General features: G+C 44.5%; 1 protein-coding gene across 1 annotated transcript in view; it reads right to left on the bottom strand.

The window, feature by feature from the left end:
- KCTD2 (potassium channel tetramerization domain containing 2) overlaps positions 1–9,546 on the bottom strand; it is a 50,979-nt gene extending 41,433 nt beyond the window's left edge. The window contains exons 1-2 of the mRNA XM_073606174.1: positions 9,140–9,546; positions 3,901–4,009 (exon numbers count right to left, since the gene is read on the bottom strand). Coding sequence (XP_073462275.1) covers positions 3,901–4,009; positions 9,140–9,406 — 376 coding nt within the window. The 5' untranslated portion in view covers positions 9,407–9,546. The remainder of the gene's footprint in view (positions 1–3,900; positions 4,010–9,139) is intronic.
- Between the last annotated feature and the right edge of the window lie 6,313 nt (positions 9,547–15,859).

Genomic DNA, 15,859 nt, shown 5'->3' with positions numbered 1-15,859 from the left:
AGCCGTGCTGCCCTCGTATTGTGTCTTAGACACTGTTTGTTCTGCCGATGGGTCTTTCGTACGAGCGGCGCTTGGGGAATGAAGTCATCACTGTCACGTGGTGTGGCGTCGTCCCCGACACCCTACGAGGCTCCGGCAGTTGAAAGCACGGGTCATATAAGGAGGACGCCGGGAACCTCAGAGCTGCCATCCTTACCTCCGGACATCTTGCTTGGAGGTTGAATATTTTTGTCCTGGATAGGAGAGGGTCAACCTCTCCTTTATTCAGATGTCATTGCGGACTTTGGGCAGCTTTGGTTTGACCGATGAGAGGGACTTTTCGAAATGTTGACAAGTCTAGCTACTTTGGATATATTTAATCCACTTCACTCCTGAGGTTCAAGGCTCTGGGCTTCACTTATGGAGGGGGGCTCTTTGGGTTCCTCTTGGGGAGTGATAATATGCCCACTATATGCTTTTAACCTTGTGGAGTTTATTTCCTTGTTTACGTCAGTCATGGTTTGGGAACCCCCCTTTTTTGATGGCTATCCTGTTTCATCTTTTAGATGGTCCTTACATCCTTTTTCCCCACTACCCCTTTGGGTTGGGAATTTCTATTTCCAGCTTCTGGAGATTCTGATTCGGATGTCACTTTTTGTAAGTATGATTATTTAATTCTTTTTTTTTTTGTATTGGGGGATATTTAACCTCTCTGACACTTCAGCTTTGAAGGACTCATGGGAGGGTTTTTTTTTACCTCATATCCCGCCCAAATTTGGATTATAGGCTTATTTGCCCAATGACAACACTAATATAAATATATAAATATATATATATATATATATATATATATATATATATATATGGATTTAGATATGAGCCTCACCACATGCTATATGTTTTTCTCATAGGTCCCCCTGCTCTCAGCCGTCATTTTTAAGGCGATATTCCGCCTCACTAATTTGGTGCCTCTTTTGGATTATTACATCCGGGGGTTCTTTTGCATGTTTAAAAGGCCAATACAAGCTCTGTGGATGTCTGATGGGGTATGGGAATCACTGCTTTTTGATATGTTTTTCTGTACAATTTGTTATAGGTTTCATATATCGTTTCAAATGTTATAAGATATATCTCTGTATTTTACATACTTATATTGTATCTTTCAGATATGGCAAAATTGTCCCTGAGGAAGATTATATATTTATTTCGAAACGCGTCGGACTCTCACTCATGGATAAGGAGCATCTATGTAGCGGGATTTTTTGCCATCACTGTAATTTATTACATTTGTGTTATTCTTATGTTTGTCTTCTAGAAGATTGGTTTTTAAACTTTTTTGTATCAATAAAATTAATATTTTTTATATAATTTTCTTTAATCAATTCTACTATTGCCCTTAAAACCCCATTTTCTGAGGTTCTTTTAGAACTGGGGGGATTAAGCTAGGTACAAACGATTTCTTTTTTTTGTTCAACCCAGGAAGCTGAACGAAAAAAAACTGACAGCTCAGGAGGAGCCGCTGTACTAACTATGGATGTTAGTACAGCAATCTCCCCTGCTGTGCTATTGTGTTCTGACGGGGGGTGGCCCCCGTTTCGTCAGATTAGGCGACCTGGCAGAATGTGTAACAGAAGTGACGTTCCGTCGCCGCCATCTTGCTACACCCCGCACTCCTCCATAGTAAGGATACACTGAGAAGGGGGAAAGCAGACATCTTGTTACACCCACCGGAGTTTTGCATTTTACACTTATTTTTAACAGTAAAATTAGTTTATATAGTGAAATACAGTACTTAGAATTCTGTCTGACTGTTTTGACGTTGAATTTTAAAAGCAGTGGCAAGCCTGCTCATCTCATAGGTTTGCTAATCTGACAGAAGTTCGCTGCTTTTAAAATTCAACATCTAACCAGTCAGACGGAGTTCTAAGTACTGTATTTCACTATATAACCTCACTTTACTGTTAAAAATAAGTGTAAAATGCAAAACTCCAGTGGGTGCAACAAGATGTCCGCTTTCCCCTTTCTCACTGTATCCTTCCTATGAAGGAGTGTGGGGCGTTGCAAGATGGACGTCACTTCTGTTACACATTCTGACGGGTCGCCAAACATGATGAAACACCCCCCTGCCAAAACACTCTGGTCAGTGCTCTTAGCCATTGCCTGAGAGCGCTGATCGGGAGCCAATCAGCAGACTTTTTTCGGTCATGCCCCCTGTCGTACACACAGGCCAAATGTTAGCCGGTTTCTATTGAACTGGCCGATGCTGCCCGAAATTCAACCTCTGTGTACTAGGCTTTAAACAGACTCAAATTCTGACAAGACTATACTTGCACTTATCAAACAGATATAACAAAGTTCTTCCAGTGGTATTTTTAACAGACCAAAAGGAAACAAGAGGAGCTCATTATTAGGGTTTACCTACATTTTATTTCCAGAAAAAGAGTTTGGCACTTCAGAATGTATTATAGAAAAACTTGTAACTTTCAATATTTATTGACAAAGAATGGGGTCATTAAACATCTTCTTACAGTATGTATTTATAAGGAAGTGGATAGAAGGAGCAAGAAGGTCCGACACAATGGAGCTGATAACGGATAGCTGATTTTCTTAGGTTGAATAAATTGAAGAATTAGTGTTGTTGTGAACTCATATTTTACTGATTGGATACATATCGCTACGAGAGCTTGCCTAATGTGGTAAAAGGGTCTTTTTAACAAAAAATAAGTCAGATTATTTTTATTCTATTCTAGAACATTAAACGATATCTGGGAAGTTTAATAAAATCTTGACAGTTTTCTATAGGGCGTTTTCTTAAGAACTACCTGCACCTAATTCAAACAAGCAGTTGTGCCAGGGTCGGTACCATTACCAGCGCATGCACCAAATTCAGGTTGTTCTTACTACTGCTGCTTTCAAAATCTGTCCCTATGGTAGCAATATTCTTAAAAGATAAGTTCACCTTTAGTAACATGTTACACCCATATTTGGGGTGTAACATGTTACTGAGCAGCCCTCCAAGTCGCTATTGTGACAGGGGGCCGGAGGTCTATTCCCCACTGTCACAATTTAAAAAAAAAAACACCATCATGCAGGGCTCTGCCCACCCAGCTGTGTCATTCATTCACAGAGTTCTATGAATGGGAGAACCACCACCGTCAGCCATTGCGGCTGACGGCTTGTAATTCTCAATGAACTACCAGGGTGCTGATAAGTGCTCTTGGCAGTTTATGGAGTCTTCCTGTCATTCAGTAACTGCCTGCCCATACGAGGTACCGGCAGACAGATACAATGACAGTCTGCAGAACCCGGAGATTGCACCCATGATCTGCTGATCACGGGTGCAATGCTTTACAGGCTCCTAATAAAAAGGTTTGAAAAGGGTGAACTTATCTTTTAAAGAATTATCACCAGTTTGCAGATTAGGAAACTGGTGGTAATTAGGACCACCTCTGATCTGGTATACAGAGGTACTATACATCAGTGCCCAAAGTGGGGCATGTCTGTACATACAGTTGGGCATACACTGTCTTGTATTCAACAGCTTCCTGCACAGTATTGCATCCCCGGCCCCATTCAGCTGTCACCCTGAGGTCAGGGACACTGGTGATGTCATGGTAATGTTCATATTTGGGAAATGGCTTGTCCCTTTTGGGTGAAGCTGAATGCAGCTTGATGGGGAATGGGGAGATTAGTTCCTATCAGGTCCGCTTGACTTCCGATTGGCTGTACACAGCAGTGGGTGAATTCAAAAGCCGCTATTGGACTGAATAGCAGCTATTTGCCCGCTGCCACGTGCTGTCAATCAAAAGTAAAGCGGATCCAATGGAGAACTAGTCTCTACCAACCCCTAGCATAAAACTCCTTGGTCATGTGCCTGTTAGTGTGACATAATTTGTGAACTCCTGTGTCTTTATTCCTTACCTTCCTCTGCTAACTCTTTGCCGAGTATTAGCTTTCCATGTCGTAGATAATTCAGGATTGGCCCAAAGTAGGTAGGGTCCCGATCAATCAGATAGGCTCCAGTTTCATCCTAGGAAACAACCAGCAAAGCACTGCTTTTAGCAGGGTTTTAAAATACACAGACCAAATTATTTTCCGACATCATACCAATACATAAGCTGCCATTACCACCTCTATCTATTACTTCACATTTATAAAGGAACACTGAAGAATGCATGTAAATATAATGGTTTACTTACTGAAGGCAAATAGGCTGTTCACTTTGGAAGGGAATTTTCCCCTGAACTTATAGAATGTGGTGAAATTTCACCATTTGCAAAGAATACCCAATCATGTGCAAGGAAAATAAAAAGTACAAAATGTTTGATATCTTTGCTTGCACATGATTCAATGATGGAAGTCAGCAGAGCTTCATCTCATTCACTAAGCTTTGGGGAAAATTCCCTTGGAAAGTGAAAAATCTGTTTGCCTCCTCGCTGAGCTATTGTGTTTCTCACAGAGGGACTGCCCAGCCCCTCAGCCATCTAAGACTCCCCCTCCTGATTGGCTGAGACACAGCAGTGGCGCTATTGGCTCCCGCTGCTGTCAAAGTCAGTTAGCCAATCAGGAGAAAAGGGGGCAGGGCCGGGCCACGGCTCAGTGTCTGAATGGACACATGGAGCTGTGACTCAGCTCGGGAGCCAACATAGTAAGCTGCTTGCTGTGGGGGCACTCGACAGGAGGGTGAGGCCAGAAGCACAGAAGAGGGACCCAAGAAGAGGAGGATCCGGGCTGCTCTGTGCAAATCCACTGCACAGAGGAGGTGAGTAGAACATAAATGTTATTTTTATAGAAAAAAAAAAAAACAAGACTTTGCAATCACTTTAATACACACATAGTGGCTGGGCAGTAAATTATGCACATCAGCTAGAGGGCTCCTTCTTTAACTTATTTGCAGGTTACATTGAATCCCTACATTTTAACAATTCACTGCATTTATCTTTAAAACAAAAAAAAAAACTATAATGTTTTTGAGTAAATGTATCTCAATATACTATATCAGACTTACATAGCGTAAATTATGTAAATATTTACTTACTGTTTGCACTAATCTACAGTCTATTTGAAGTATGTTTACTTTACATGGGAGATAGCAGAATATATATTGGTAGGAATCTTATAGTGTCTAAGAATGTTTTTATGAATTAATATATTCATAATTTTTTTCATTATTACATTGACATTTTTATTATTACAGTGACCAGAGCAATACAGTGTTACCATAGTAACACTACTACTCCATGGAGGTGATCAGGATTTTTTTTTTTTACATACATACTATACAGTTGCATTTTACAGTTAGAAGCCACCATTTTTTCAATAGCTCACTGTACTAATCTGAAAACTACTCAGTATTTACTATTGTGATTAGTTGTGATTGGCCTTGTCTGTACCATGTGATCACTGTGACCAAAAAGCTCATCACAATAGTACACAATTAAAGGCATGCAACAAAGCCTTTCATTGTGTACATCAGTGGTTCTCAACCTCAGTCCTCAATTATCCCCAACAGGCCATGTTTTGGGAATTTCTCTGAAAAGAGAAGTATGGGGTTTTTTTTTTGTTTTTTTTTATTAAAGATTCATACTTACCTATGTGGATGGAGCATCAGACCGATGCTGCAGCTGTCCCCCCTCGTCTCTGCACTGAGAACAGAGCCACTGAACATTGCCGATGGCTCATTCCTCACAGATCCCCAAGAGGAAAGCTGCTGACTGTCAGTCAGCGTCTCTCCTCTCTGCTTCTTGGAGCGCTGAGCTGTGGAGTGGCGGGGAGCGCCCGTTTCAGCGGCTTGCTGAAACTGCCATAAATCAAGGCAGCTGGCGGATCCAGACTTGGGAAGTCGGGATGACGCGATGTCGCGACTGATTCCAGTGACGTCAGTGGGGAGCGGACTTCAGACCGCTCTCTGCTGAAAACGGGTCACAGGAGTGCAAAAACTAATTGCACACCTGTGACGCTTAACCGCTTGTCGACCAGCCGCCGTCATAATACTGCGGCAGGTCGGCACGACGTATAGCTACGACAGTTCGCAGGATCGTGCCGACCTGCCGCAGTATAATCAGATCGGGATAGCAGGCACATGTGCTGCACAGCGGGGGTGCCGATGCTCGTGGCTGATGGTAGCGGTGACCATCAGCCACGAGGGACACAACACGGAAGTGTGTGTGTAAACACACAAATCTGTGTTCTGTTCTGAGAGCAGTGACAGATCGTGTGTTCCTATTAGCTAGGAACCACGATCCGTCACTTCCTCTAGTCAGTCCCCTCCCCCATCAGTTAGAATCACCGCCCAGGGAACACAGTTAACACCTTGATCGCTCCCTAGTGTTAACCCCTTCACTGCCAGTGACATTTTTACAGTAATCAATGCATTTTTATAGCACCGATCACTGTATAAATGCCAATGGTCCCAAAAATGTGTCAGAATTGTTCAATGTGTGCGCCATAATGTCACAGTCATGATAAAAATCACAGATTGCCACCATTACTAGTAAAAAAAAAATAATAAAAATGCTATAAATCTATCTACTATTTTGTAGACGCTATAACTTTTGTGCAAACCAATCAATATACGCTTACTGCAATTTTTTTTACCAAAAATATGTAGAAGAATACATAATCGGACTAAACTAAGAAAAAATTTGGGTTTTTTTTGTTTTTTTTTAAATGGGGATATTTATTATAGCAAAAAGTACGAAATATTGTGTTTTTTTCAAAATTGTCGCTCTTTTTTTTGTTTATAGCGCAAAAAATATAAACCGCAGAGGCGATCAAATACCACAGAAGAAAGCTCTATTTGTGGGAAAAAAATGACGTCAATTTTGTTTGGGTACAGCAATACATGACCGCGCAACTGTCAGTTAAAGCGACTAAGTGCCAAATCTAAAAAAATGGCCTGGTCATTCAGCAGCCAAATCTTCCGGGGCTGAAGTGGTTAAAAGAAGCCCAGGCTAAAAATCTCAGGCTGGACTTCTCCTTTAAATATAAATAATAATAATAAGATAAAATAGCCGTCCAAAATACCAAGCCATTGACTCTGACTTAAAGGGGTTGTAAAGGTTCGTGTTTTTTTTTTTTTACCTTAATGCATCCTATGCATTAAGGTGAAAAAACACCTGTCAGTGACTGGCCCCCAGGCCCCTCCGTTTTACTTACCTGAACCCACGAACTTGTCCCACGGGGACGCACTGTCTCTCTGCTAGGGGGTTCTCGGCTGTTGATTGGATAGATTGATAGCAGTGCAGCCATTGGCTCTCGCTGCTGTCAATCAAATCCAATAACGCAGCTGTATGGGGGCGGGGCCGAATGCTGGACTCGGGAGCATGCCCGCAAGGTAACCCCCCCCCCAGAGTGCGCTTCTCCCTGGGGGGTCTCCCAGGCCAAAAGAGGAGGTTTGGGGCAAAACGAGCTGCGAGGAGGTAAGTATGATATGTTTATTTAAGAAAAAAAAAAGAACCTTTAGTGTCACTTTAACCACTTTCCCACTGGGCACTTAAACCCCCTTCCTAACCAGACCAATTTTCAGCTATCGGTGCTCTCGCATTTTGAACGGCAATTACTCAGTCATGCAACACTGTACCCATATGAAATGTTTGTCCTTTGTTTTACACAAATAGAGCTTTCTTTTGGTGGTATTTAATCACCGCTGGGTTTTTTTATTTGTTGCGTTATAAATCAAAAAAAGACTAAAAAGTTGGTAAAAAAAAAAAAAATTCTTTGTTTCAAATTTATTGCAGAATATTATTGGCGAGTATTGGCAGAGTATTGCATAGTATGGCAGTACTGGCATATGGGCACTGAGCAGCGCCTGTGGGCTGGATCTGTAGTGCCCACAGCGCTGCAAACGATCTCTCCCTCTCTCCTCTCACACTGTATCGATCGGTACAGAGAGGGGAGGGAGGAACCGGCGTCTTGACGCCGGATTGTTTACAAATGATGCTCTGTCATTTGACGGAGTGATCATGTGGTAAATGGCCACTATCAGCGGCTGTTTACCGTGCCCAGTGATGCGCCGGGTCCCCTGGTCCATGGATGCTCACCCAGAATAAGCCGACCGCGCTGTAGCCATCTTTCGGCTATGGCCCGGTCGGCATGTGGTTAAAGCACAGGTGCAAGATAAAGGAAAACCTGAAAACATGGCCTCTTGGCCATGTTGAGGACTGAGGTTGAGAACCACTTGTGTACAACTATCATGTGATCTGCTGTGACTGGCCACAGCAATCACATGGTACTGGAAGCCAGCCGGTACAGCGATCTGTCGTCCGCCGTGTCCGGTGAAGTGCGATCCTGGGAGGACGTCATATGGCATGCTCCCAGAACACTGCTTCTGCACAGCCGTCATTTTACAATAGGCTGGGTGAAAAGAGGTAAATAGGCTCTTCGCACATTAATGCACTACAACAGACCGCTTGTCCTAAACTCAGCTGGTTCAGCAGAGACCAGCTGAATTTGGATCATGTATGGGTAGAGTGGTTGTACAGAAGTCAAATCAATTGTCTTCTGTGCAACCGCCCTATTGGAAAATTTCCAGTTGATCAGTGCCGCAAGTTATAGTCAGTATATATTGTGATGGCGGGGAAGTCTCCCAGCCGTCAGAATAGCTTAGTGGGGAAGGATGGACTCAGGCGTGTTCACAACCCCACATGCCTGAACCCACCAGGAAGCTGACACTGCACAGAATAATCACAGGCAGTGAGACATTTCCCGATCTGTGCAGTCGCGGACAGGGAAATAAATGTCTGTGATTAGCACTGCACAGTGTCAGCTTCCTGGCGGGCCGGGCATTTGGGGTTGTGAACACGCCGCAGCTCATCCTTAGTGGGGGGGATTCCCTCATCCACCTGGAATGTGTGGAACAGAGTTTTTTTTTTTTGTGCAACCAGCTAGTTGAAGGCAAAAAAGAAACACTGAATGGGCCACACATATGGGGTAGTCCCTTTTTTGTGCTTCATGTGGTGGTTTTTTTCTCAGATTTGGGGTGCCATGAACAATTAACCCACTGCAAGCAACGCACACGGTTTGTAAAAGTGAATGTGCTCAGGAAACGCTCTACATCTAAATGCATACACTATATGTGTGTATAGGAGTGTACTGGGGGGACCATGGCCGCTCCTCTCAGCACACATCTCCATGACGACCAGCGGCTCCGGGTCAGCACCTTGTCGGAGTCCAGATCCGGGTCTTCTTGGCACAGGCGGTACAGGAAGGATTTGGGCTCCCGGCACAAGGTCTGTTTGGTGGTCTGGAAGTACGTGCCGCCCACGTTCAGACGGACCCATTTCCCGGCCGTTTTACCGGTCGTTTCTTGATGGCCGGGACTGCGGGGACTTCGGGGTCCGGAGCAGGAGAGGCCCGGGCTGGGGGGTCCGCTCCGCGCAACCGGTATGGTCAGACTACACGGGGATTCCCGCGGTGGTTCCGCCATGGTTAGTTAAACCAGACAGAACCGGGATAGCGGCGGTGCCATAATACCGATAACAGCAACAAGTAAGGCTTCCGGGGCATGGAACTGTCACTTCCGAGGCCACCATAAATCCCGCTCCATATTGCTACACCCGGAACATCAGTCCAAAAGAGCGAGCTGGGAGGGGGGGGCGGGACAAAGCTGTGACGTCTGTGGTAACTAAGAATGCGGCGTCTATAGCAACCATTCACAGTTCGCTGCTCATTCACAGATCTGACACCGCTGTTCCGTCAGATTAGGCGACCTGTCAGAATGTCTAACGGAAGTGAGGTTCCGTCGCCGCCATCTTGCTACACCCCGCACTCCTCCATAGTAAGGCTACGAGAAGGGGAAAGCTCACATCTTGTTACACCCACTGGAGTTTTGTATTTTACACTTATTTTTCACAGTAAACTGAGGTTATATAGTGACATACAGAACTTAGAACTCCGTATGAAGGTTTAGATGTTGAATTTTAAAAGCAGCAAACTTCTGTCAGATTAGCAACCCTTTGAGATCAGCAGACTTGCCGCTGCTTTGAAAATTCAACATCTAACCGGTTACACTGAGTTCTAAGTGCTCTATTTCACTATATAACCTCAGTTTACAGTTAAAGATAAGTGTGAAATGCAAAACTCCAGTGGGTGTAACAAGATTTATGCTTGCCTCCTTCTCAGTGTATTCTTACTATGGAGGAGTGCAGGGTGTAGCAAGATGGCGCTGACGGAACATCACTTCTGTTACACATTCGGACGGGTCATATAATCTAACGAAACACCCCCCGGTGTTCTGTCAACACTGCCAATTCATCGAGCTCTCCAATTACATCACTTCCGGTTTCTGTAAAGCCATACCTCCCACGTGAGGGACACATACTAGCAAACATATGTAGTCATAGGACACGCCTCCTGCCACACCCCCTTAAAGGAGAATTAACCCAAAAAAAGGTTCATTAAATCCACAAGGACTTTTTTTTACCGCTACTATTCCTTTATATTGGCTTTTAAAATTTACAAATGCTGCAAATTTAGAATTTGGATGAAAGGTTTAGCACTGGGAAACACTTTTTCTGGTACAATCTTTTTATTGGAATTTTTGAGAAATGAGAACAACTGTAATAATCCCACGCAGGGGATGTAAACAATAAGCATGACATGGCACAGCTTAATAGTGCGCATTAGAAGCATATTTGATAGTGAGAATTGTCAAGCATCAACGGCTCTCCAGCTGAAGCCAGGGGTCAATATAGGGTAACTGAGCTTAATTGCTCAGAGGTTAAGACGTGGAGTAGTCCACCAAAATTTGGAAAACAAAACTAAAATCGGGGTCATACAAACAAAGAACAGAAATGAGAAAACACAAAAAAAGACAGCAAACACTTTTTGAAAGATAAAAACAGTTGGGAGCTATGGTAAAGCATCAGTAATTGGAGATTTAGATGAGTTGCTGTTTTGGCACAACACCAGAAGGCGTCTACACTCCGGTGCACGGTATTATGAGCGGACATAGACCGCTCCAATGCTAACCAACTAAATGGCCGCCTCCATGGCGGTGACAACTTTTTTACTCCCTATCCGCTGTTCTATCAAAACAGCAAACTCTTTGTTCTGTCAAATTAGCCAACTCGTCAAAAACTCCAGCCACCTCACTTCCGGTTTCTTTAAACCATCAGTAATTGGAGATTTTAGATGAATTATTGTTTGGACACAACACCTGCAACCGAATACCGTCCGGTACAGGAAGATTTTGCGGTTTTGACACCACGGAGGCGGCCATTTTGTTGGTTAGTATCGGCGCAAGTAACAATCTCCGCTCATAATATCATGCAGCGGACTGTAAATGGTTGCCGGTGTTGTGCCAAAACAGTGTGGCACCCTCTACCAGACGGTAGGTGCTAGAATAGGATTTTTCTGGGTCTAGGATATCAGTGTAGGCAAATTTAGACAGGCCTGTGCTTTAGGTTTGGCCTGTTTGTTTTAATTTGAGATTGGGAGTGTTTAGTGTAATGGTGGGTGTGACCACCTGTGCTCTGACTCAGAGGCGCCTCCCCTGCTTTCAGGAACATTGTTCTGGAACAGAAGTTGGACCTGAGGTTTGAGTGGCAGGCAACTTATGTGAGGAGCTCTGACCAATTACCACTCGGTATTGGCAGGGGGCAGGCCTCCTATATAAGATGGGGTCACATGCTGCTAGGGAGTTTGGACGGTGCAGGAGAAAAGGAAAATGGAGTTTTAGGTAGCTGCTGCCCACGTGGGGGGCGCGCCGAGCGTGGAGGAGGGATGGAGGAGGGATGGAGGAGCTGCTAGGATGTATTCCTGGATAAAGATCTTCATCATGGAGTTGGTGTCAAGCTGCTGTGACCGGGGAACACAGGACTTGCACACAGGAGAGAATCGGTGAAGGAGAAGCAACAGTAGGACTGAGGAGAGTAGAACAAAGTTCTATGACCGGGGAACACAGAGCTTGGAGAAGGTCAGTGTGAAAGAAGCAAAAGGAGAATTGTTGAGAGTAGTGCAGAATGCTGTGGCCGGGGAACGCAACGTTTGCAGTTATGGACTGGCTGGGAACAGTAGTCTGCTTATTACCGTGTGCTAGGCTGTCGGGGAGAGGTACCAAGTTACTCTGGCCTGGTAAAGCACTCTGGTTATACCTTCCAAGAGACTGTGTAGCTACCAAATTCACTAAGCCACCAGGGAGAGGTATTGCATGCCTCTGGCTTATTGATTTGCTAAAGCAACACCATTCAAGTGACTTTATTACAGTAACAAAGTACAGCCTGCAAACTGGGGTTATTCAGAGTGATCCCTTTTTGTCTTACTGGAAGTGATGATACAGGAGTCTAACAGTTTTGCAGTAGAGGATTTGTACAAGAAGAGAGGAATCTAGAGGAGTTATAATCTGCAGGAGTGAGTGCTGAAGAAGAGGAGCAATAGTCTGCAGTGGAGATAAGCAGAGGAAATAGATTTTGAATGTTAGAAGTGCATCATTTTCAGGGCTAAAGCTGTTAATCAATGTTCTACAAATGTGATGACAATTCAATAAGTGCTATGGGCATCCCATATCTTCCTTTACCCCAACCAAGTTGTATCCCGCAGTAAACACAACAAAACTAAACAAATGACTGCTCATTGTCTCAGAGGTGATAGATGGGGGTCTGGCAGCAGGGCGGTTTGGTGGATGTTAGTAACTAGAGGTAACCAACCGCTACAACAGCAATTCATCAAAATCTCCAATTACTGATGGTTTAAAGGAACCGGAAGTGAGGTGGTTGGAGTTTCTGACGAGTTGGCTAATTTGACAGAACATCGGTGTTGAGTCACAACAGCAACTCATCAAAATCTCCGATTCCTGATGTTTTACAGAAACTGGAAGTGATGTAATTGGAGATCTTGTTAAATTGGCTAGAAGCAATTCTCCATAGCTCCTGACAGACCAGAGAGCATGTGCGGGTGTCGGGGCCAGGGATGTGGGAGAGAACTTGTCTAGTCTCCGGGTGTGTGAGAGAGGAGTGATATGTGGGAGGAGAAAGGCTCGAGGCGGGGCAGGACAAGGCGTGTATACTATAATCAATCTGTAGTGATCAGTGGTCATGTGATCTAATTAACACTCTCATCAAAACCCTCTCATCCAAACCTCGTCAACTCTTTTCTACCCTTAATTTCTTACTTCACCCCCCACTGCCCCCACCAACTTGCTTACCGCTCAACAGATTGCCAACCATTTCAAAAGCAAAATCGATACAATTCGCAAGGAGATATCCAGCATTCAACTTCCTCCCCTACCCAACACATCAGGTCCAACACCACACTCAATACTCTCCTCCTTCTGCCCAGTTACCACCAATGAAGAAAAAACTAAGAGAATAAAGTTCTCTTAAGAGGGCCAAAACAGAACACTGATATAAATACAAACTGGCTTTATTAGTACAAAAAGATTCCACAGCAAATTAAACAAAAAAGAGGGCAAGGATAAACGGCAGACACAGACCAATTTAAAACAAAGACAATGTTGTCAAATGGTTAAAAACATAGGGAGCCGCGGCTACACATCCCACACACGCACCAGATATTCACCACTTACATACACTATAGATGGAATAAGTTGGCTATTTGTGAATTAGGAATGGATGTGAAAAGTTTTTTGTTAACAAAGTATTCCTGTAAATAAGCTCCCAATAGTAAAGTTCATCAAACACAAACCAAATACGTGGTATGCTGGTTTAGCGGGTAGATGATCTGAATATACTGATCTTGTAAAAAATAAAAATACAGCGGAGTCATTCCGTTGTAGAAGCACAGACCCTCAGCATAGGTTAGTGATCAGGTAATGCAGCAGATGAAGCAAGCAGCATGGCTAAAAAGTTCATAATCATCAGATAAGAAAAGCAGATGCAGAGACAGCAGATGAATATTCATGCAGATATCAGCAGGGGGAGTGCTATAATCAGTTGGGACGCATCTATACAGGTACTGAGTGGGGTATGAATACTCTCACCAACTGTAAGGAGTCCGTCATCCACCAATAGCATTACTCTACCCCTGGAAGACTGTGGCCAAGAGCGCCGCTCCGCATTGGCCAATGGATGTATTCGACCGGGGAGAAAGATCCCTCGCTGTGTGGTCGCTGCCTCCGTATAATTCCACGTGTATCCGGGAAAGGAAACAGCCGTCAGCTGTTTGTTCCGTGTTGACAATCAGATCAAATCAAAGAGTGCGCGGTTTCCAGTGATGTGCTGACGTCACGCTGCTGACACATTTCACCAGCCAATGGACGGTGGGTTCTTCAGAGCAGGGAGGAGTTGGGAAAATAGGTTTAAATAGGCGATGGAAGGTGCAATTACTGTTAATAACCACTAGATGTGATCCAAAACAACTCTCAGTGCAAAACATTCAGCAAAAAAGTACTTTTTTGGTTGATCCAGGCAAACCCTTTTTAATTTTTTTACCACCAATGAAGTTGATAAACTCCTCTCCATGGCCCACCTCACAACCTGGACCCTGTCCCCTCACAATTACTGCGACCACCTTCCCACTCTATCCTAAACTCCCTAACCCACACCTTTGCTTCCCCACCCAAACGTGCACTGGTTACCCCCATACTTAAAAAACCCTCACTAGACCCCACCTGTTTGAATAACTTAAGACCCATCTCCCTGCTCCCATTTGCCTCCAAGCTCATCGAATGCCTTGTCCATGACAGAATGAGTCGCTACCTCACGGACAACAACCTTCTCGACTCTCTACAGTTCGGCATCCGTCCACAACATTCCACTGAAACTGCCCTACTAAAACTCACCAATGACCTACTAACTGCTAAAACCAATGGCCATTACTCCATACTCCTACTTTTAGACCTCTCTGCTGCCTTCGACACAGCTGACCACCTGCTCCTCCTCAGCAAACTACACTCCCTTGGCCTCTGTGATTCTGCTTTATCCTGGTTCTCCTTCTACCTATCTCAGCGCACTTTCAGTGTCACTTCCAACTCCATCTCCTCCGCTCCTCTTCCACTCTCTGTTGGGTTCCCCCAAGGCTTAGTCCTTGGGCCCCTCCTATTCTCGCTCTATACCTCTTCCCTGGGCCAGTTGATAACCTCCCATGGCTTCCAATACCACCTCTACGCTGATGACACCCAGATCTATCTCTCCACTCCTCAACTCACCCCCTCGATCTCCTCACGGATCCAAAACTTACTGAATGACATATCGGTATGGATGTCACATCACTGTCTCAAACTCAACCTTTCTAAAACTGAGCTTGTTATATATCCTCCTTCCCGGTACCCCCACCCCCCCATGACTTTACCATTAAGATCAACAGCACAACCATTGGTACCTCCACACATGCCAGGGTGCTGGGTGTAATCCTTGACTCTGACCTCTCCTTCAGCCCCCACATCCAATCACTGGCTAAATCCTGCCGCCTTAAAGCAGAGTTCCACACAAAAATGAACTTCCGCTTTTCAGAATCCCCCCGCCTCCGGTGTCACATTTGGCACCTTTCAGAATTCAACCCTTCCTGACTAATGACACCACAAAGCAACTTATTCACTCCTTGATTATTTCCTGCCTTGACTACTGCAACTCTCTCCTTAATGGCCTACCCTTACGTAGGCTATCCCCCCTTCAGTCTATTAATGAATGCTGTTGCTAGACTAATACACCTCACGAATTGATCCGTGACTGCTGCCACTCTCTGCCAATCCCTTCACTGGCTTCCCCTAACCCACCGTATAAAATTCAAAATGCTAACCACAACATACAAGGCCATCTACAACATCGCCCCCAGCTACATCACCAACCTCATCTGCAGATATCGTCCAAATCATCCCCTCTGCTCCTCTCAGGACCTCCTGCTCTCTAGCTCCCTTGTTACCTCCTCTCATGCTCACCTTCAGAACTTCTCCAGAGCCTCTTCCATCCTCTGGAACTCCCTG

The sequence above is a fragment of the Aquarana catesbeiana genome, linkage group LG12, assembly GCF_042186555.1.
Source record: "Aquarana catesbeiana isolate 2022-GZ linkage group LG12, ASM4218655v1, whole genome shotgun sequence".
Lineage (NCBI taxonomy): Eukaryota > Metazoa > Chordata > Amphibia > Anura > Ranidae > Aquarana > Aquarana catesbeiana.
The sequence above is the reverse complement of the archived record's forward strand: the minus strand, read 5'-3'. Positions and strand labels throughout refer to the sequence as shown.